General features: G+C 39.8%; 1 protein-coding gene across 1 annotated transcript; it reads right to left on the bottom strand.

The window, feature by feature from the left end:
• Window positions 1-3686: 3686 nt before the first annotated feature.
• Window positions 3687-22069, bottom strand: PPIL4 (peptidylprolyl isomerase like 4). The gene is made up of 13 exons (XM_054279604.1): window positions 21986-22069; window positions 21439-21506; window positions 21288-21352; window positions 19392-19509; window positions 17619-17761; window positions 17166-17262; window positions 15650-15766; window positions 14652-14776; window positions 12472-12538; window positions 11513-11624; window positions 9907-10003; window positions 9133-9271; window positions 3687-3960 (listed from the first exon to the last, which is right to left on the bottom strand). Exons 1-13 carry the CDS (start codon window positions 22053-22055, stop codon window positions 3745-3747), a joined length of 1434 nt encoding a protein of 477 aa, XP_054135579.1. The 5' UTR covers window positions 22056-22069; the 3' UTR covers window positions 3687-3744.
• Between the last annotated feature and the right edge of the window lie 722 nt (window positions 22070-22791).

The following is a 22791-nucleotide window of genomic DNA, read 5'->3' as shown; positions in this document are numbered from 1 at the left end:
AAAAATATGCCAGTGTAGCGAGCACTCCATCTGACCACAGAACAGAGAGAACAAAAAACAGGAAAACCAATTCCAATAATGCAAACAATGGTAACTGCTTGGAAAATTGCAATCCCATCCATAATGTCTGATGTAGCAGGATCCCTACTTGACTGGCCTAAAATATCTATTTTTCCTCTTTTTATATAACAAGATACTGCTATGACTCAAGTTGTTTTCCACTGGGCTTAAAATAAAAAAGTACCCTTTACAGAGTCAGAAAGTCCCAAAGAAGTTTCAAGTTCAAAAGTTTACTGCCATTCAGGTTAAGATTTCAGAAGGCTCCTGGAACTGTCTTTCAGCTTCAATGATTTATTGTAAGCTCATAAGACCTAAACCAACACACAGTTTGCTGGTGCCTTTTGACACAGCTGCCACATTTAACCAAGGTGATAGTGGCTTGCTTACTGAGAAAAAGCACATTCCATCAGTGGCCAGACCAAGCATTTTACACAAAAATACCACCCTGAAGCAGATATTTACATAAATCTGACAGTAATTTAACATTTTTCAAATTGCTTGCACCTCCTCTGTGTGCAACAGGTGACTGACAGAAAAGGAGAGACATTACCCATGCTCCAGGAAGATCACAAGCAAAACCTGTAATCCTGTTGCCAACAACATACAAGTTTTACATGAAAAAAATCAGGCTACAGCAGGATGAGGTGGACAAAGATAACAGCAGCAACAGAATCAGAAATTGTTCTTAACTTCTTGGAAATTTTAAAATGTGTGTCCAAATAGCTAATAGATGAGGGAAGTGGGGGAGAATTTGGTTTGGTTTGCTTGTGTGGTTGTTAGGGTTGGGTGTGGTTTTGACAAGTGTAAGGAAGCAGGCAGAGCTTTATGTGCAGAGAGTACAGGGGTACCACGACTGGGTTTGGGTAACTCCCATCCTGCAATGCCAACCACTTGGATACAACATTTATGCTACTTCCACTGACTTGTGTGACGTCCATGAGATCTCTGTTGCAACCTTCCCTCCTCCCACTTGCCTTTACTGCTCTACCACCAGTTCCTATTCATGACATGGTTTTGGCCAAGTCCACTCCAAGTCTTCGTCTCAAACTCAAGGGATCTACCAAGAACTAAGAAACTACAACATGTGACAGCAAAATAGTCACAAATTTACTCAAATCCGCAGAACAAAACAGTTTAGTCTACATCACATTTTTAAGCTGTTGTAGGTAAAGGAATCCAATAGAAAACTCTGAGGAACTGGTTGTTAAGCCTTTAACCACTGAACAAAGAGCTCTAAAGCATGAGGTGTTCCCCTTCAAACAAACATCAGCTAAGTTAAAGTGAAGAAGTTGATGCTTCTGCTACACTTTCAATGCTATTTTCAATATTATAGAAGAAGGTGGGTTTTTGGTTCTGTTTTTCAACTACCACAAGCACCAAAGGTCAATAGTGAAACTGAGGTTGGAGAAAACATTGATGAAAATCAAATGACAGGGAAGTGTGAGTTCTCATTAGATTAAAACAAGTCAACTCTTCAGCTCCCAGATAATAAAGTCCTGTCCACTCCAACACCTCTGGCTGGACAGGCACAGCAGGATATGTTTTTCGTGCCATTCCCAGAAGAACCCCATGTACACAGCCATAATTTCCAACAACAGGAGGAGTAAATCCCATCTAACCCAAGTGCTTTGCTGTTCATGTGCCAGGTGAACTGAGACCCCTCCAGTGTCAGCAGACTAGCCTAGAAATGCAGCCCTAATTTTAAGTACTTGCTCCCAAATTGGGAGCTTCTATACTGTCACTTAATCACCTATTTTTAAAAATATATAATATTTTAAAATATATAATAATTTTTAATATAATAATTAATATCTTATTTTTGAACATCCACCTTTGAAAGCTTCCTCCTAAAAAGTATAAACAGGTGGATTCACTACTCTGAAGATACTGTGCATTTTTAACAGCATCAAGGCATACTGAAAATCAGAAACTTGAAACCTTTTGGATGAACTGATTTTTTAATCCTTAGTTCTGAAGACTCTTTGGCCAACAATGAAAATGGACTATTTACTTCCATATAATGCTCATTTAAACTTTCAGTTCTTAACCATTTACCTGCTGCAAAGAAAAGCCATTTCTGCTGCAGAAAAGTGAGCACATTCACCTGAAATAGGGTGTTTGTTTCTAAACATTGGTAAGTTCTGTATGTCCCACTGATGGTTGAAGGCTAGCTGAAGCCTAGGAATGGCTGCTGAAACTCTTTGTGATGTTAAGCCACAACTCTCAAACAAGAGGACCTGTGATGTTCAGCAAGAATCCAGCATTCTCCCCAGCTGGAAGCTTTAGTTTGTTCCTATGACTGCCATTTCCTAAAGAAAAAAAGAACACAATTGCCTAACTCCACATCCTTGTCAAATCTGGCCAGTGCTTCTCCCAAGTTAAAAATGTTGTGTGGAGAAGGACAGCAGGACTGAGAACGGTATGACAGCACAATCAATCCTTGTTTCTTTAACAGAGCAGGCCAAGAGCAGGAGGAGCTTGAGACAACCTACTGGCTCCACAGCACTACTCCACAGGCACCATCACTGACCTGGTACAACTCCTTGGAGCCTTGTTATGCCCAGACAGAAGGCAGAAATTTTCTTGACAGAACAGTGAGCAGTCCTCAGCCTCAGATTCCCCAGGACACTTCCAGGGACAGGCTTCCCTTTTACCTCTCCTCTGGGACAGAGGGCTCTCGCTCAGACTCTGCAAGGATGGCACCAGGCCCTGGAGGGTCTCAGGCAGTTATAAATGTTGTGCCAGGAGACAGCTGTGGAAGCCCTGGATTTCTAGTTTTATGCTTTGAAGGACACAAAAGTAAGAGATTCATCAAAAGGCAGCTTCTTAGCCAAGTACACTTTCTGTATTTGGTCAAGCCCACTTTAAGTCTTGGACTCAAGCTCAAGACTACAAAGAACTAAAGGAACTATACTGTGTGACATCAAAATACGTCTCAAACTTACTCAAATCCATAGAATAAAACAATTGAGTCTACATCAAATTTTTAAGCTGTTTCAAGTAAAGGAATCCAATAGAAAACTGAGGAGCTGGTTTCTAAGCCTTCAACTAAGGAACAAAGAGCCTCAAAGCACGAGGCATTCCCCTTCAAACAGGCCTCAGCTACGTCAAAGTGAAGAAGCTGATGCTTCTGCTACAGCATTTTCTATGTTATTTTCAACATTACAGGAAGGTGGGGTTTTTTTTTTGTTCTGTTTTCTAATTACCACAAGCACCAAAGATGTTAGACTCCAGCTTTGTTTTTACCAAAGCAAAGACAGGGCAGATGCTGCTGGAAAGCACATTCCTGTATTAAATACCCTCAGTACCCCTGCTCAGCTTAGGTCTGGAGATTACAGCCATCCCATCTGGCCTGCCTAGTCAGAATTTTCTGCCACAGGATAGTTTCAGCTGATTATGTTCCTTAAATATCAGTGTTCCCAGAGAATCAGTAAGAAGTTATCTTTCTTCACAGTCCATTGAAATACTCTGTCCAGGCACAGGCACTCCAGGGCAGAACAATTTGCAGTGATTCATCTTGAATTTTAGAATTAGCAGATCATGTTCCAATGAAAGGTATCAAGCTGTAAAATCTTCCTGCATATTGCAGTCAGACACTACAGTAAGTATTACAGAAAAAACACTAACACTAAAGAAAAAAGTTGAATTTATTATTTTAGTTCCCTTCCATATTTTCCTTGTCCTTCATCTGTACTTGGACCTCTCTTTGTCTTTTGATTTCTTAGGACTTCTGCTTCTGTCTGCTTTTTTATCCCAGTCTCTTACTCGGCTGTCTTCTCTGTATTTGTCTTTTTGCCTGCTGTAATCTCTGTCCTGAGAGCGGCTGCGGCTCCGGTGCCTGTCCCTCTTCTCACCCTTGGTCCTCTCCCTGCAGCGCTCTTCGTGCTTCCTCTCAGAGTCCTGCCAAGGGAATTGGACACAAATGCAGTTACAAACAAGAGGGGAAAACACACAGAGGCACAAAGTGAACTGGAGAAAAGTTGAGCATGGCAGGTTCCTTAGTTACAGCTGGTAGTACCTTAAAGAGATTCACATCCACGATGATTTGAAGAAGGTAACACAAAAATACCCCCCTGAAACCATCTGAAGAAAGTAAGTTTACAAGTAAGTTTCTGTCAGTGTTTTGTGGAAAAAAGCATGGCTGTCAGGCATGCTTCTTGTACTGCCTAAGGAGCTTTAGCAAAACTGGTTATATCAGGGATTCCATTCAGATGGATATTATTCAACTCTTCACAAGCATCAAACATGTCTGTAAGCTAGATTTGGATTTCTAATTTTTTTACCTAAGCAATGCAAATATTTCCATTAAGTTTTGGTTCAAGCCCCACAGGCATTCCAGTGCTCTGCAGATGCATAATATATTTTAAGATCTACCTGTAATAATTCTTAATGGCCTAAATTCTAGGCTTCAGCAAAATGAACAAGCTGACAGTTTCATATCACTGTATGTGCTAACAGAGAGATACAATTTCATGGGGTTTTAATAATACTAATACTGATAAGCACAGACCAATATGCGTTAAGAAGAACGTCTGCATTAAATCACACAGCATTTCTTTCCTCATTTCAGATATTATTTTTCTAAGGATATACCATGACAGCAGCCTTCACAATTGTATGGTTAAAACCTACACTCCATGTACCAACAAGAAAACTTCATTTATTTAAAAGAATGGTGAAAAAACTCTACTTTAACCAGAGATTTTATGCAGGAAGCCAGTGAGTGGGGTGGTTCCCAGAGCAAACACCACCTTTAGAATGACACTGATAATGCTGAAAGTATTAGGGTTACAATAAGCAACACAAACCCTCTGGATGAACAGACACACGAATAATCACAGGTTTGACCTGTAACAAAAACATTCTGCTGCTGCTGGGTACAGTAATCTCACTGGTGGCTAAATGCCTATTCCACATCTTTACTGTGCTTTATTTCAGTACAGATTTTAAAATCTGGATCCACCAAAGTGTCTCAATGATGCTTCCAGCTACTTGTAAGAGCTTTGTCTATCCACTCTCAAAATGATGCACAGCCATACTCTTGTGCCCAAAGGCCTCACTCTCCATATGTTTGAAAAAGCCAAGAGGTTTCAAGCCCCTCTGTGACAAGGCCTGGGTAAACATCAGACAATGGACATGCTAGTGGAGGGGTAGACAGGAACAAGACAAAAAATATTGGCCAGAAAACCAAATGGTGGGCTTGGTGTATGGCTGCCTTCTAACTGGTTTGTTGCTGGAGTTTCCTCCCAGCACATGGGAGAAACAGGAGAAAAGCAGGGCAGACTCAGCTGGACAATCCACCAAGTAAACACTGGAGACAAGGCTACTGGCCAAGGGGGGCAGGGAACAGGTTAGTGAACATTTCAAACTACAGACAAACGGCCCTTGTTGGATGCCACAGAAAAGGACAACTTGCTGAAAGGATCAGAGTCATACAAGCATTGTGTTAAATGCCAACAGTGACCTTCACAAAAGCATTTAAGGTACAGGTCTTCAGGGCAAGTCTGAAAGTGACACAACAAGGTCACCACAGTACCTAATATGATCACAATGTAAAGGAAAAAAAGTGAAATTTGAATTACTAGAATGAATGGCATCTTTATTTCTTGCCAGCATAAGATACATTTCTCCTTTTATAAGATTTTTCATTTTAAAGTCTTTGGTGTGGAAAAAGGTCAATTTTTAAAACACACTAAATTACTAAAACTACTGAAACTAAAATTACTAAAACTAAATTACTAAAAATAATGGTATTTTGAAACCAAATTTTTAAGCCCAAAAGTCAAAAACACGCTCTCTTGGAAGAGGAAGAAAAAGATTCATACTTAAAAGCAGGCTCTCTCTTACTGCTGAAATTTGTATTTCTCAATGCAGGATCACAGCCTCTCATCAGTCACTGAGTAAGTGATGATCACCCCAATTCTTAATCCAGCACTGTGCTGGAGCACACACAAGGAAGGAAATAAGGAAAGAGGGAAAGATGCTTCTCTGGAAGTTCATGGCTGATTTTGCCAAAAGTAATATTTGACTAAACAGCAGTCCCAGGTGAAATAGCAAGAAATATCCTGGCCATGGAAGTAAAATGCATATGCCACCTCTTACATACATTAAACACAGTAGTTAAAGGTTAAAAGGAGCAAACAAATAGAGAGAGCCTTTTTTGGAGGGAGATTTTGATAAAACCTGACCCTGAATATGAAGGGAACAGTGTCCAATAAGCAGTAAAAGCAGGAAATCAAAACCAGAAAAATCAGTGCCTCTGCCAAAACCATGCACTACAGCAATCTGAAATTGGGAAGTCCCTATGTCTTGCAAAAATCTATTGGATAGGCCATACTACCTCACAGATCCAGCTCTCTTAAAAAATAAAATCCAGGAAAAGCCAGAAAACTGGAAGGCAAACAAAGTCATAATACAGATCTCAGGCAGAAGCATGTCCTGTGTTCAAAAATACTCTAGCAAATCCTATCCACAAACCCACATGGCAGTCCACCCTCCTGCCCCAGACCCACATCCTGTTACTTACTAAAAGCAAGCCACAGCACCCTACCTCTTCTACCCACTGTGATGAAGTCAAACAGCACAAGACTCAAAAATATATTCTTGAAACATCAACACACAGGCTGAAGATTCAGGAAATGGGTGTCAGACGAAGAAAAGGATGAGTCAAAATATACTAAAGAAAAAAAGTAACACCAGCAAGAGAACAGAAAAACAACTCAACATCATGGAAACTATTGAGAAAATAAAACCCCTTCAAGTCATAGCTAGAGCTGATAACACAAACTGCAGCTCCAGTTGCCAGAACTTCCCATTATAAGCCCCATATCTCTCTTAATTAAAATCTCTGCCACACTGTGGACTCATGGTGGAAGTTTCTGTATGAAGCATGGCTACTGTGGTCTTTGGCTGATGAGTTGTGGAAGGTCTGCTGCTTTTTTATTTTAAAGTTCTTACCTCAAATACATTCAGTGATTTACAAAATAGGGTAAAGGAAGAATGTTTTGTTTGCCTATATTAAAAATACTACTATTCCTTAAAAAGTTTCCATGCTGTTATGCTTTGTGTTGGACTCAACATTCCCCCTGAATATATTCCACCTCAGGAACATGCCTGCCTCCCCTTAGTTTCACATATTATACCCAAAGTATGAATAGTAAAAAACAAAACAAAATTAAAATTTGTATATGCTAAGCAGGATTTGTCACCTAAGCTAGCTGCAGATTTCACTAGAGAGGCCATGCCCAAAATACTGAGTCTGTGTGAGACTGAGTAAACACTGCTCAGTACGTGCCTACTGTACAGTACACACTAACAAGGATATTCAAATGCAGAGAGAAAAATTCTTCCCAGAAATTAATTTTCACAGCTCCAAGAGGGAACTATGATGCTTGCCATCAGAGAATAGACGTGAGCCTCCATCTGTGATTCTGGGCATAAGAAAGCTGAACTACTTACAGCAAAATGGGTAAAGGTGACTAAGAGAGAAGAAAGCTGTGGGAAAGAAGATACCAGAACCCAGCAGCAGCAGATTACAAGAACAAACCACATCAGGAGCAGGTGACTAAATCACAAAAAGATGCACGTAAACACAGAGGAGATCACACAGACAAGCATTAGAATATGTTCTATTCCAGAACTTGAAAATAGCACCAAAAATCCCTCTGTTCTCATTCATGTTTCTGTGCTATGAAGTCTCACAATCCATTTATAACAATTAGAACAATTAGATGTTAAAAACCTACTGCTGCCAGCAGTTGTGCCACCTGCAGGGGTAAAGGCTTCTAAATGATTTTGAAATGTGCTCTGCTGATAATGCATGACAGGCCAGCTCCATGGGTGTAACTCCTGAACCATCAGGAACAAAGACTGCCACCAAAAATACCTGTGTCAAGAAGTCTAAAGCAACAGTTTCCATCAGCCAAACAGACAGGAGAAATTCTAAACCAACATTAGTCCACACCTCCTGTATGCACACACTGCAGCCAGGACTTTACTTACCTGAACAAGCCTCTCCCCTCCACTCAAAGGAACCTGACTGAATTAGTGCAGTGACAAAAAAACCTGGGTCCATGAATGAGCAATAGGGCTCACTGCTGGCACTGAAAGATTTTAATTGCTGATGTTCATGAGAAAAATAATTTTCAAGCACTTCAGCAAGAAGTATAAGAACAGATGTACAAGATGTATAAGAACAGAATAATGTATGCCTTGTGTACCCAAAACTTTCATCAGTGCTCAAAACTGAGGATGGGACAACAGCCTTATTTGCTGCAGCTGAAACTTTTTCACTTTCTGCAAAGTTGCTAGAGACAGCTTTGTTCTCACTCATAAAGCTTGCACTGTAAAAATACTGGGGTTTGGATTCTTTTCCAGTTTAGCTCAATTCTTCCTAATGTTCACTTCAGTGGTGGTTAACACTCCACTTTCTCACTGCAGAATTCGTTTCCACAAAACACCTTATCTTCAGCATCCCAAGCTCTCAGAAATGTGGGAATGCTGTCCTGACAGGCTGCAGTGGAACTAATGAATGACAGAATTGCTGTCTCCTGGTGCTGTCCTCCACAGCCCCACAGGCTTGCACATTCCAGATGCAAGCAAACCTACATGCAGATTTTTACACTTAAAGCATTTAAAGACAAATACAAAAAAAATAATGTAAAGAGATTGTGCTCCCAACTCCACACAGGAAAAACCCAACATATTATGGTCTGGCAAGAAAATGAAACATAGTTTACAGTTGTGAAATACAATTAACTACTACTTTATGACTAGGAATACATGAACAACAGGTTCAAAGTGCTGAAGATCCCCTACTTTATGAGAGGCTACATTGCCTCTTCAGGATGCTTTGGCAAAAAATCATCTAGACCTGCCAAGCTACAAAAGTTCATGAGGAAACTCTCTTTCATAATCAAATATTAACATCAGCCTTCTGCAGGTTTACAGCTGCTGTATGTTACACAGGACTTTGCACGCTGTGTCCTTATCCAATATCACACTTTCTTCCTGGCTTCTTTTATGAGGAAAACAATGAACAGGTATAAAGTTAATGCATGAAGAGTCAAGTACCTTAGATTTTTTGGTCCTTTTGTCATCATCTTCATCTTCAGAGTGGTGGTGCTTTTTCTTTTTCTGTTTTTTAGCCAAGTGTGACTGACTTGTGTGAGACTCTTCTACATCCTCATCCAGCACAAGGTCATACTTGGCACTGATGGTGCTGGTTAAGGACAGATCTGTTTCCCAATATCAGTAAGGAGCAGAACACAACAGCCCAGGAAGCAAACCAATCCCTGTTTATCTAACAAGCATTTACCAAGACTTAACACGTATTTCAGGCAGAACACAGTTGTACACACTGAAAAAAAAATCAGCTGTGCTAAAATCACTGAAGTCTGTCCTGTTAAACAATACAGCCAGGCTGCATTCTCCTTTCTTATCTACCTGGGGATATCTGAACAACCTATGGTGTTTTCTCTCTTGCTTATCACAAGCAAGTATAATCTTAGAGAATGGTTTAATATTAATACTAGAATGGCCTCATTTCGGAGGCAGAAGGTCCTCTCTGAAATTACTTGGGAACTCTGTTATGCCATATGTCATTCCAGGGCTGTGGACTAGGATTATTTACCTGCACACAACATGGAAGTGAAACAGCACATTTTGATTTGACTAAATTCAAAGTGAAAACCACAAAATATTAAATGCCATCTCAAACATCAAATGGTAATATGAGCTAGAAGGCAAACATCCATTTGGCAGTCTTTAAAAATAAGAAGGCTTTTCCCAGGCTGTTTTCATAAATTCTACTTAATTCAAAAAGTACCTTTGAAAAGAAAAGGATACTCTTGCTTTGGTTTAACCTTTTCTTTCAGAGCAAATTTTGAAGGTTTGTCACGGTCTTTCTCATAGTCCTTGAAATCTTCTTTGGTATACTGCCCACCTGTCCACAAAAAAAAATGTTCATTTCACTCTAACCACAGACACAACCAACACCCACAACTCTCATTAAATTCTGATGATGATTTAGGGGCTCTTTATAACCACGGAGAGCTCCAGAGCAGGATACAGTTACAGAAACACTGACATCTGCATAACAGAGTAGAAAAGAGTAGGACAAGTTGGGATGTTCTGTCCTTCTCTTGCTTGCAGATTCCATTAAACAACACCGAGCTTTCTGCTCATTCACGTCCAGTGGAGACAACACATAAAGAGGATCACAAAGCAGGATTCAGCAAGTGGCTCAGTCTCACTTCTATTACAGGTCCTATATCACACTGCTTAAAATTGTGTTACCCTGAAAGTCCACAGACTGTTCTCATTATTAAATGATTTTTTTGCTCTGGTCTGCACGGAGGGAAACCTCTGAGACAGCTACAGCTCAAGAATTCAAGCGGAAGACTATGACTAAAACGGTTCACGTCCAGATTTAAAGAGGAACACGATGGATTTCAGCTTCCATTCACGGAAGCACCAATGCGCGGATCAACGAACCGCGGCAGCGTGCTGCCCTCTCACGGCCACGCTCAGAACTGCAACACTCGCTGGCCAGGCCAGAAACCGCCGCGAGGGTGGAAGGTCATTTTGGGGTAACATGTAAGCACGAGATGACAATACAGTTAGCTTTCCAATATTTTGGACAACTTAGACACCAGGTAAAGTTTCCCACGCAGCCAGTCAATACAGGATGCACTACAGCACCTGGTATAGACAGAATAGAGTCATCTCAGCTCTGGGCAGGACAGGTTCCAGCATCTCTGTGTTCATGGCCACAACCCTACCTGAAGAAACTGCACACCAACAACTGAGGCCTGACTGCATTTTCAGAAGACCACACACAAGAATGTCACCAATGCAATGCACAGACATCTCTCCAAGTCCAGTGTTCTGCTCATGCCCCTAGTATTCAAATAACCACTGCATCCACTTCTTCCACCACCCTTTTCCTCCCAAAATATCCTCAAACACCTGAAACTGGGTTTTTGTAACATACAATCTGTCATGCAGTACATCTGACCTACAGGGGGTGAAGAGCAGAAATCCCTGGCCCCAATACTGACTTTTTCTTGTATGCACCTGTCATACAGTGAATAAAGAAACTAGAAAATAACAATGTGTTGGCATATTATTTTGCTAGTAAGTAATATATATCAAAAAAATCATGTCCAAAATTTGAGACGAAAAAAATGTTTAGTGGCAAAATGACATTGGCCAAAAAGGTGATCAGTGGCAATGCAATGTTCATGTAACAGTAAGAAGCCCTTCTACTTTTTCTAATGAAACAAATGAAGGGAAGAACTAACAACTGTGTTGGCTCTATTTATTACAGTACCAGAAACATTTATATGCCTGAAGATGAGATGATTTAAACTCCTAACTCTTTATATAATGCTTAGATTAGAAGTCATGGCTTGTTAAGTTATGAGGATCAAAGAATTGCAAATATACCTACCTTTTCCCTTCCATTTAATCTTTGCAACAGACTGGCTAAAATCCACATGTATCCGTCTGTCATCAATCAGCACATTGTCCATTTTGAAGTAGGCTTTCTCACAGTCTTCCTCCTGATATAAACCAGGAAAATCTTGAGTCATGATTATTTCATAGGAATATTCACAGAAAAGCTCAAACAGAAATTCAACTGCTTAGTGGCATACATTTCTTTCTGAAATTGCCTAAAGCACCATAGTTCTTGAATTGTACCATTTCAAAAGAAATAGTTATGCTTTCTCTGACTATCAGCATTTCAATTCCCAATTCTTCAGCTCATTTCAGTATTTAAAAAATTGCCCATTCAGCTACATATCTGGCACATGTAACACACTCGGGGAAAAAAAAGGAAAACAACAACTGATAGAAGTTCCATTTGAACTACATAAATAGTCTAAAGGAAAGTGAGACCATTTTTCAGTGTTGCCCTCACAGATGAGAGACAGCAGGACACATAAAGCTACCCAGCACCAAGAGAGCTACTGCCATCCATCTCACAGTAAGGGCAGTGTGTTGATACAGTGGGCATCATTTACAAGCCCAGAAAAGAAAACCACTGAAAACATAGATCCATCTTATTCCATACACCCTCCTTTCTGTATGCTGCATGCTCCTAGCATTCCTTTCTTCAACTCTTCCAAGACTTAATGCACTTTGGGGGAAAAAAGGGCCTGATCCCCTCCCACTGGTTTCAAGACAGTCTAAGCACATTTTTGTACTGGCAGCTCAAACAGAGACAGACTTGCATATTGACTCATTTAGGACCTACAACTTCTATAACCAAGTTATAATTTCTCTCAGTAAGAGAAAATACTAGCTATTCCACACTTGAAGATGTCAGTGTTTTTCCTAGATAGAAGTATACCAAAAAGGGGCTTTTACAAGCAGGATCTACATACAGTTCATACCTAAAACCCATACCTTTTCAAACTCAATGAAAGCATAACAAAGAGATTCACCAGTCTTCCAGTCTCGGATCACTTCACAACTGAAAAAATGATAGGAAATTAAAATGTCAACACTGTTGGAGCAAAAAATGTAGGGTAGGAAAGCACTGCTTAAAAGGACAAGTAAGTTAAAAAAATAACCCAAAAAACCCCAATCCACAAAACCTAAACACCTTGAAGGTATTAAAACACTTGATTCTGAGATCCCCTATTGCAAGAAAAAAATGCATGATTGCATTTTTGCTTTTTTCAAAGCAAAAAACATTGCTTTGAGCAACTACACTGAACTCACACGTGGTTACCATGAAGCACAAAACTATAGATGAATTTCTAATCAATGAAACAAAATATATTTTCCAACATTACTGTTTGTTTCTAATTTTTTGCATTTCACTAATGCAAGACCAGAAATCCCACATTCTGTTTTCTCTGTCATTTTAAGCAAAAGTTTAAACAAACATCCTGTGACAAACTTTCTCTTCTTAGCAAGCACCTCTTCAGCAGCCCAACTTTTTATCATGCAGGTCACTGGGCAAAAATAAGAAGCCTGAAAGTATTGAGTATATAGTGCAAAATGGGAAGAATATAGTATTGTACCAGTATTGCACAACTCTTGTACTGGATGTAATTCTGACTACAGGATGCTGGAGGAGGGCATGCAGACAACAAGGGCAGGATATGTGGCATTAAGGTGAGAATAATGTGAGACATGTAGAAAGGAAGTGACAAATCAGGATCCAGAATCAAAAGATGATCAAGATGAAAGAAAAAAAATCTGGGAGGGAAAAGAAAAAAAAGTAGACCATAAGACTATTGAGACAAGCTACAGGAATTCCTAGCAGCAGAGGGCAGAATGATTTTGTGGATCATGGATTATTCAGAGAACCTCTCTGTTCTCTGAAAGTGGAAGGACTGCAGAAGAGTGACAACTCTAACAGAGATACAAAAAATTAGAAATCCTTACAGCATAGAGAAATCACACTGGAGTAGTATGAGTAGCACACAACACAAATTTCCCTCACACACACAGACAGTGTAGTTTAGGATCTGGAAGCCTGCAGACATGTGTGCCAGTACTGCACAAACTGCTAGAAACTCCAAGCAGAACAAAGTTAGCATCCATCTGAATACACAGGGCCTACATCAGACCGCCTGAATAAACTTAAATGAAATGCTCTAACAGAGTCAATATGCTCATGTGTAGTGATGATGATGATGATCCATTCCATGAAGTCTTTTGAAATCCCTCTGCAAATTCTAACAAACTCCTACACCAAAAGCTTTTGGGGAAGGTAAGCAGAAAGGGTATAAGGAACATCTCTGCATCGATAAACATGCAGCGAGATAAGCATGGGTTGAACCGTAACTGTATATTGTAAAAAAACCCCAATGAAAAAAACAACTAGCATTCACTAGAAAAGGAGTTAAGAGTAAAACAGAGAACAAAACTGTTCCACTATAAATCTGTAATTTCCTCAAAACTGTGTGCAGTTCGGGTTCTGTCATCTTGAGATGAAAACAAAAGAACAGGAAAAGGACAAGAAAAGCGAAACAAGGAAATTAAGTCTGTACTATGAAGAAGCATTAATATGCAGGTTAGTTCTCTTGGCAAGGAAAAAAAATAACTTTGGGGTGTAGGATAGAGGAGTGTAGGAAAGCAGATTTCACTGCCCATCCGGTCTTTTGATAGCAGTACAAGGAGGAATCAGCTGAAACTACTAGAAGCCAAGGTCAAAACTGAGAAGGGCAGCAGGAATGAGGAACACCTTACAAGAAGTGTATCAGACACCACAGATGTTTGGTGCTTTATCCCAAACCACACATACTCCCACAGGAAAGAAAATCCCAGAGACTCTATCCAGCTCATTGAGCATCTGACATAAAAACTGCTGAAGGGAGTGAGAGGACGGGGGCAAAGAGAAGTGTTACACACCTTCTTGGTTCCTACACTTCCTTAGGCTTCCCTTAAAACCACTCCTGGGGCTGGATATTTATCCAGCTAGATCTGCCTTTGTATCCCCATTGTTGTGGTCTCTATCCAAACAGAGCATAAATTTCCTGAGACACCAGACTACTCCTTTACAGCCAAACTTAAACAGACTGGGAGGAATCAAGTTCAATTTCAACAAAGAAAGTTTTCTCTTTTATAATTACCTTTTAATGGGACCAAATCGTGAAAATATTATCTCCAGGTCTTCACCAGTGGTCACAGGATTCAGTTTACAAACAAAAAGCACATTTTCTGGCGGCTTGATGTCTGCATCTGGCAAGTCTCCAACCTGGGATACAGAAAGAAGACATCACTTTGGCCTAAAGCTCTCAGTAGGTAGTACAGCACACTGGGAACACATTTTTTGTGTGATCTCACATTCCTATCACAAAATCAAAACTTTATTAAATATTTTTGCTATTCAGTGTCACAGAAAAAAGTGTTTTCTATAGCACCTAAAATTTATTATTTATTTGCAATTCCACTGCTGGAATTCATGAAAGTTCACAAATACGTTCTACTTTGCTTTTTCTGGTCTTAGGATAAAAACAGTTCCAAAAGGTGCAAGTGCACCCTTTCTGTCCCTGCAAATCTTCTGCAACACTGGCCAGATCTGGCTTGATCTTGGAATAAGTCTCTGCAGCAAACTGTTCACCATAAATTTGAATTTGGTAGTTGTAAGGAAGAGAGATGGATTCACTAATCTTTCAAGGGTGTATATTTTAATTCCTTTTTTTTCTTTAAAAAAAAAAGGACTTCAAAGCCTGTTTACAATACAGAGTTTATCACTGAGAGGAGTTCGTTACAAATTAGCTCAGCTCTCTCCCACACATGCTGAACCTTTTCCAGGACTGCAGGTATTCCAGCAGCATACTATATCTGTTACATTTTTTTAATTGGATGAATTTCTAGCAAGTTTTTAGAAAGCCTCCACTGGCCACTCTGACAATGAACTATCACTGGTTTTATCAGAAAACCACAACATGAGTGCTCATGCTTAATCCTTTCATTGTAAAAGAGATATTTAATAGCAGATTCTGAAACACGACATCATCACCAGATAGGTAATTTCAAGATAAATGGTACACACCCTCCTAGACTTTAGAGCATGCACACACACAGAGGAATAAGATCTAAAAGGTAAATAGAGAAAGATGTTCACCATTTCCAAAAGAATTGCACGAGTTTTTGCTTCTTTTTCTGCCTGAACTTCTTCTATTTCATCTGCAGTCCGTCCTTTCATGTCATCAATTTCTTCATCTGCTCCTATTCTGCCACTCTGAAAAATGAAGGAAAAGGATATTTATTACCAAACCATGGCCAAAAACTCTCTCATTTTCCAACTATTACTTGGACAACCTCTTCCCTCATCCCTCAAGACACAAAACACGCTTAAGCACTGTATGTCTGCAGAACTGGGCTTTCATTCTGTCCTTCCCACTTAGACTAGAACAAAAGAAAAAAAGGATAAGATGTTATCCTCATATTTCAGGCACTGTGAATTATTTCTGAAGTTCTCTGACTAGTCTAAACCATATTCAGTGAGGTATTCTAAATTCTTTTCTATATACCCACCCACTCAAAAGCTCACCACAAGTGTCAACTCATCCAGGTAACTCCTGCCACAAATGAAGGTAAGGAACACTGCAAATATTTGTTGTGTCTAGCAAGACATTAAATAGAGCATAGCACAATAATAATTTTGTTTTTATACATTATACCTAGGCAGGACTTGAGGTTTATTATTTTTACAGACATTTCTATGCTAAAAGGGGAGGATATGCCTATCCTCAGACAGGCTATGAGCGAAAAAAACTCAGTACAAGTCTTCACATCTCTATGCTGCTGGCAGTGAGCTACTAAATACCTTACTCTTAACATAGCTGAAGGTACATCAGAGATCAACCACTGTGTACACATACTATGAAACCCCAATTTCAATCTTATAATTGTATTATTAAGGTTAAAAACAAACAATATTTTCTCTAGCTAATTAATTCTTTACTAGAAACAACTGTTTCCATACAAGGGAATAATCTCACAAGCAATTTCTCTAACTGCATACTATGAGTAAATTATTAATAACTGTAATTATTTTCATAAAATTCTTTCTGTTTGAACAAATAGCCCAGAGTAGTATGTGTGCCTGCACATATAACTCAAGAATGACCAAGATTATTTCCACTGAAACACAACCTATTCACATTTAAAAGGAAAACAATAGTGACCATTTTAATATTAATAAATGTTAGTTATATTTTGTCTTCTACCAGAGTATACAGAAAATCAGTAATACTAGTGTTGAATATTCTGAATGTTCTGCTTATCTACACTGTAAATAGAAACCTAAAATACAGCTTTCAAACACAACTCCACTGGAGCCACAGGGGAGAGCATCCAAGTCAGGCTTTAATCCTTCTCTTGAAAGGTTAAGGAGCTGTATTTGATTAAACACAGCAGTAGCCCCAAATAACTGACAAGCATTTGACATATCAGAACTCAAGCTGGCACAGTAGAACACCTCCTGCATGAAAAAATGTGTAGCTCTCTTAGGACACAGATTTGAGACACAAAATCTTGAAGACTGATTTCTTATTTTGGCCAAATCTGTGCTGGACACTAATTGAGATAAACTTTTAAAATTATTTCTTCCAACTTTTCCTGTTGCGAACACTCACATCGAGCTGCTCCTTTGTAGGTTCTGGTGAGCGATCAGGAACACACAGCCCAGGTGGGTCATCAAAGGGATCATCTAAAATTACTGTATGATTTATCCTTAGAGAAAACAAAGTCAAGACCAGCATTGGTTACATGCAAGTAAAACTTGGTTTACCCAACTAACAGCAGACCAGCCCCACTAAATCTCAGTTGCATCCCAAAGAGCCAAATATCCTGTGTGCTTGGAAATTCTAGCACTGATGCTTTTGGAAGGGCAACATGGCTAAATATTTTTGTACATACTTGTTTATTTAGTACTTGTTGATTTTGCCACTAATACTGGGGGAATAAAAAGGATTTAAGATAGCACACACAGGTCACCTGACATCATGATACTCATCTAGTTTCCAAAAGAAGTAAATTCATTCAACACCAATGTATTCCTCAAAAAGCAAAGTTAAAAGCAGTCACACCTGATATCTTGATATGGGATAAAATCCTTATCTACAAAGGTTTCATTAATTGTCTTCAACACATCCATGCCTTCCGTCACTTCTCCAAATACTGTATGCACACCATCAAGGTAATCCAGGTTTTCCCCTGTGGTAATGAGGAACTACAAAAGAAGATACAAAACTAGAAACAGTAAACAGAAAAATTCAGGTTGTACTTTTTTTTAAATCTTAACACACTCTCACTGAATTCAGTGGGGAAAAAAAACCATCTTCCCATTTTTTGTAGAAGATTGCTCTGGGAATATGGTGAGCCAACGTACAGCTCACAGCCATTGCCTGAGGCAATCTCCCTGTGAGGAGCCTGTGGGTGCAGCTCACAGGATCCTTCTGTGAACTGGTAATTGGGCACAAGGGCACTGGAGGAGCAGAGAGATCTCTGCTGGGCAGGGCAGCTGAGCAAGACCAGCAAAGGCTGTCACTGGCATCACAGCTGATGAAAGGGAGGACAGGAAGAGCAAGGCTACCCCTTGTGAGCTGAGCTCAAATCACCTGCTCACCAAGCAGCATTTGGCAGGTACTTTTTCATAAATTTGGCAGAAACTCCCTCTACTATCTTTACCTAACTCCCATAGTACTACTTTTACCTACTATCTTTACCCATTCTATCCACACTTTTTTCCTTTCTTCCCACAAACCCCATCTCCTGAAAAACAGTATGCAGCAGCATTGAGAGAAGAACTAGCACACACTGACTTAGATCAACTTGAACTGGTACCAGAAAGTATCTTACAACAAATCAGATCTTTCACCTTAAGGCAAAACTGAAACTATGAAGACTGATACCAGCTGAGAATTCAGTAACAAATTATAGAGAGCATTTGGCAATGGAAGAGGGAGGAAGAGGCAGATATGCACAAATAACAGGACACAACTGCTGCACCCACACCTTACAGTCTGACTGGTAACATCCCACTCCTCATTCTCTCTACAACACAGTGAAGATTGGTTAGTAGTTGGTAAAGGTTACAGTAAGCTACACTATACTTGTAAGGCAACTCCATGTAGTTCCTTTCTGGAATTTTTCTTTCCCAAGGAAAAAAATGGAATAACGTTCCTGGGATCAGCATTCATTCCCACATGCCTGCATATACACTAGCAGGCTGTATATTAAATACAAATACTATTGTAATCTCTTTTTCCTAAATACCCCAACCATGCCATTTTATACATAAAATGCAGGGAAGCACCATAATTACCTGTGTATTTTACAAGGTCTAGCTCGAATTAAACCCTACTTTTTAAAAAATTGTTCTTTGATTAATAAAAATCCCTCTTTTTAAAAATTAAAATATATGGATATTAAAAGCAAGGCATTTTAATTCCCGCAAGTGACAATGCACCTAAAATAATAATAATTCAGAAATAATACTGTTCTATGAGCTTTAAAAACAAAAAAACCCCTACAAAATAAGTAACAATAATTACCTTCCACTAAATCTTTGTGCACATGAACAGCAAACAGAACCAGACCACTTTCAAAAACTGTTTTTATACCAGCACTGGGGTAAAACTGTAAACTTGCATTATTAATGCACTTTCAAGTAACCATACAGGAAAAACAGTGATATGATTTCAATTTCCAAACTAACACAAAGTCATAACCAGAAAATGTCAACATTATTTCAAAACTCAGTTTCCTTAATTTTCACTTCCATGTAACTACAGAAATTTTTTCTCCTGACCATTTTGTACATTAGCAAAATCACATCAGAGTATTAACACAGTGCTGACCTGTGATCCATGCTGATCACTGCCATTGTTCACCATGGACACAGTTCCCTTCTTCTTGTGCTTGATTCTCGGCACCTTTTCTGCCTCAAAAAATCTGGCTTGATCACCATACAGTTGACTAAAAAAACATTATAACAAACACATTGCCAAAAAAAGGAATTTTTGAAAGTGAGCTAATCAAACATTTTAAAACTGTAAACAACATCTCAAAAATTTTTTACATTTCATATTTCTATTAGGCCTTCAAATAAACCTGTATTTTATGAACATATTTATGCACCTGTACACTTCCAAAGTTTATATTACAAGGAACAACAAATTTTTCTCTGGACATTTCCAGAGAAAGGCTTTTTGGGGGGTTGGAAGGGTATACTTATATATTTTTAAGTACAGTATGCAGCATTTTTCTGAGGCATGAAGGAACTATACATTTTAAGTAAGTTTTGCAAAAATAAGTAATTCCACACTGCAAAAATGCAGTTATTTACATGAAAAATTTATCTCCCAAGAAAAACAGAAAAGCAGTACATCTATGTGCAAAATGAGTTCATCATACAGACAGGACTGAATACAGTAATTTGGGATATACAGGATATAGCAAATTGTTGCACTCTTTTTAATTTTTTTTTTTATCTAACCCTGCTATCACTTATTTTGTCTCATTCCACAAACTGACAGCTGCATGACCAATAACCATATTTGCCCAAATGTAAGGACAGTGCTGTGTTTAAACTCATTCTGCTAAGCAGGTGCTAGCCTCTATGAAGAGAGGATTCAAATTAAACTTTGCCTGCAAGAACACAAACTGCAGTTCCAGGGACTGCAGCAGAAACAAACAGGTACAAAAGACGAATTGACCTTCTCCATGCTATTGCCAGACAGGATCTGACACTCTCATCACACTGTACTTCCCAATTTGCCATACCAGTAAGTCTTAGAAGACTTGTATCATATCAAAATAAACTTAATTTACTTGTGTGCAGAGACAGGCAAGCCTGGTGAGTTTACCTACCTAGACTTAATCTGCTTAGCACAGGTACACTGCTTCCAGGACCACTGGAGAGGTGATTCATGGACCCACGAGCTCCACGTTTTGCATTTAAGAGGCTCTGACTTACAAAAGCCAGCACTAGTCTAGAAACACTGTATCTGTTCCAGCTGAACACTTTTATTGCTGTAAATTGTGTTCCCCAGCATCTCCCCAGTAATTAGTTCCGCTCTGTAACTTTAATCCTACTTTTAATAACTATTTCAAATGAATCATACAGAACACATGCACTTTAACTCCATCCTAGCTGTTTGAATGATTCCTTCAACTCTTGTCCCCCTGACCACTGAAAACTTCTCAAACAAATAGGAAAAGCAATTTACTTGTAAACATTCAACATGACTAAAACTCAAATAAGTAAGGGGATCACTTTCTTATATACAGAGGAAATCAAGTATTGCCTCTATGCTCCACTCATGCTCAATTTAGTACATTTTGTTATAATAATAAATTTATTTACAATGCTAATTGATTCTGTCTTCTACAGAGTATTTAGTCATTATACTCTTCTTACCAAACATAGCTATTTGCCAGCTTTTAAACAGACAGAAAAGTATGTACAAGTTGCTACCTGTAACTTCACTTTTAAGGTTAGAGACAGAACAATGTCCAGGAAAAAAAACAGTGAATGGCCAAAGGCAGCATAGAAATTAAAAAGGTATCTAAGTATGAAAACCAAGGAAGCTTATACATCAACAATTTTATTTCCCACCAGTAATTCTGCCCCAAGAAAGCTGAAGACAATCTAACCAGACCTCCTACTCCCTTACACAAATTCTCTGTTAAGATATATATATGTATACACACATACACATATCTATGTATCATTTCTATACATAAACACTTACCAAAATATGGATTCCCCTCCACGACCAGTTCCCATGGGGTCACCAGTTTGTATAATAAAATCCCTCTGTCACAAAGGAGAATCACATAAGATATTGCTTTCATGTTTGTGAATTTAAACCAACCAAAAAACAACGAATTGAGAATACTCACCTGTACATTATAAATAAGACAATAATTGTAGTATTTGACTTTGCAGAGCTTCAGGAAATTCAGACAAGCTGCAAGAAATCATAGCAACATTTACAAAGGAAACTCCAGATACAATAAGAATGGATATAACAGAGCCCTAGTTTAACGCGCTGAAAAGTGTTTTTGGAGCAGACTGCATCGAGACTTATGAGGGTACAGCCCATAAACAATGAGAGAAATGCTAGAAAGAGGCGTAACATTTCCTCCCTTCCTACAAACCATCTCCAGCGATTCAAAGAACCCTAAACACGGTTACACAGAAACATACTTCCCCTCCACCCCGTTTCTTTTCAAACACTTGAGAAAGAAGCTCACGGTAGCCCTTCGATTTAGCAGATATTACAGATATTACATTTGCGGCCGTGAGCACTGACTGCACCCCCGGCCTCTGCGCCGAGCGAGGCCGCCACCCGCCCGCGCAAGGGGAAAGCCGGTGCCGGGGGGCTCAGGGGCGAGCCCGGTGTCGGCAGGGCCGGGGAAAGGCGGTGCCGGCGGGCTCGGCTCGTACCGCGGGGCCGCTCCTCCGTGTACAGGTCGATGACCAGGTCGCCCACCGTGGTCTCCAGCAGCACCGCCATGGCCGCGCACGGCACAGCCCGGCAAAGCCCAGCACAGCCCGGCTGGCGCCCTCTGGCGGCGCGGAGGACCCCGCGGAGGATCCCTCAGGGGCGGGACGGGCCGGGCCGTCCCCGCAGTCCTGAGGGCGCGCGTGATGCAAAATGTGGAACGTGTAAAAGTTAAGGCAGGATGTTCTTCGATATGTAAGATCCCGGTATACTTTCAGACAGATTGTTCTGCCACGTTGGAAAAGACCTCCCTCCGTCTGAGATCGAGTCCAAGCTGAGAGATAACTGGCACACCCAGACGTTCCTTAAACAGCTCCAGGGATGGGGAATCCACCGTCTCCCTGCGCGGACCTTAGCCCAGCCCATGCTCGTGTAAACTACTGATTCATTCTGAACTGTTGTGCCCAAGCACGAGAGGCTGGACTTACAATCATGAAAACCTGGCAGACCCAAGCTGAGAGACATCAGACATCAGACTTTACCACTGAGAGACATAATTCTCTCGTCCTCCTCACACAGCTGGTGACCATGAAGTATCTAGTTAGTGAGTGTAAAATCAATGAGAAGCAGGCATCAGCTAAGGACTGCAATAACTGGAATAATCTAAAAAGGAAGATATTTGAATGTAATCCATCTGTTCAATTACCCAAGGTGCTTAGAAATAATGAGATTAAGTTAATTCTGGTCCACTAGATAGAACTTCCCAAGCATCTGCTTTACTTTATGCCCTTCTAGGTTGCTGTAAGGC

Source organism: Melozone crissalis, unplaced genomic scaffold, assembly GCF_028551555.1.
Source record: "Melozone crissalis strain CALT ecotype California unplaced genomic scaffold, PUWL_Pcris_2 ptg000027l_1, whole genome shotgun sequence".
Lineage (NCBI taxonomy): Eukaryota > Metazoa > Chordata > Aves > Passeriformes > Passerellidae > Melozone > Melozone crissalis.
Note: the sequence above shows the minus strand (reverse complement) of the source record. Positions and strands in the feature narration are given on the sequence as shown.

Excerpts from the sequence above, each read along its gene's own strand:
- PPIL4 (XM_054279604.1), bottom strand. The coding sequence starts at position 22,055 with ATGGCGGTGCTGCTGGAGACCACGGTGGGCGACCTGGTCATCGACCTG. Across the intron at positions 12,539-14,651 it reads CGATTTGGTCCCATTAAAAG|TTGTGAAGTGATCCGAGACT; the intron begins GTAATTATAAAA and ends TCATTTTTTCAG. Across the intron at positions 9,272-9,906 it reads AAGGTTAAACCAAAGCAAGA|TGCCAAGTATGACCTTGTGC; the intron begins GTATCCTTTTCT and ends CAGCACCATCAG.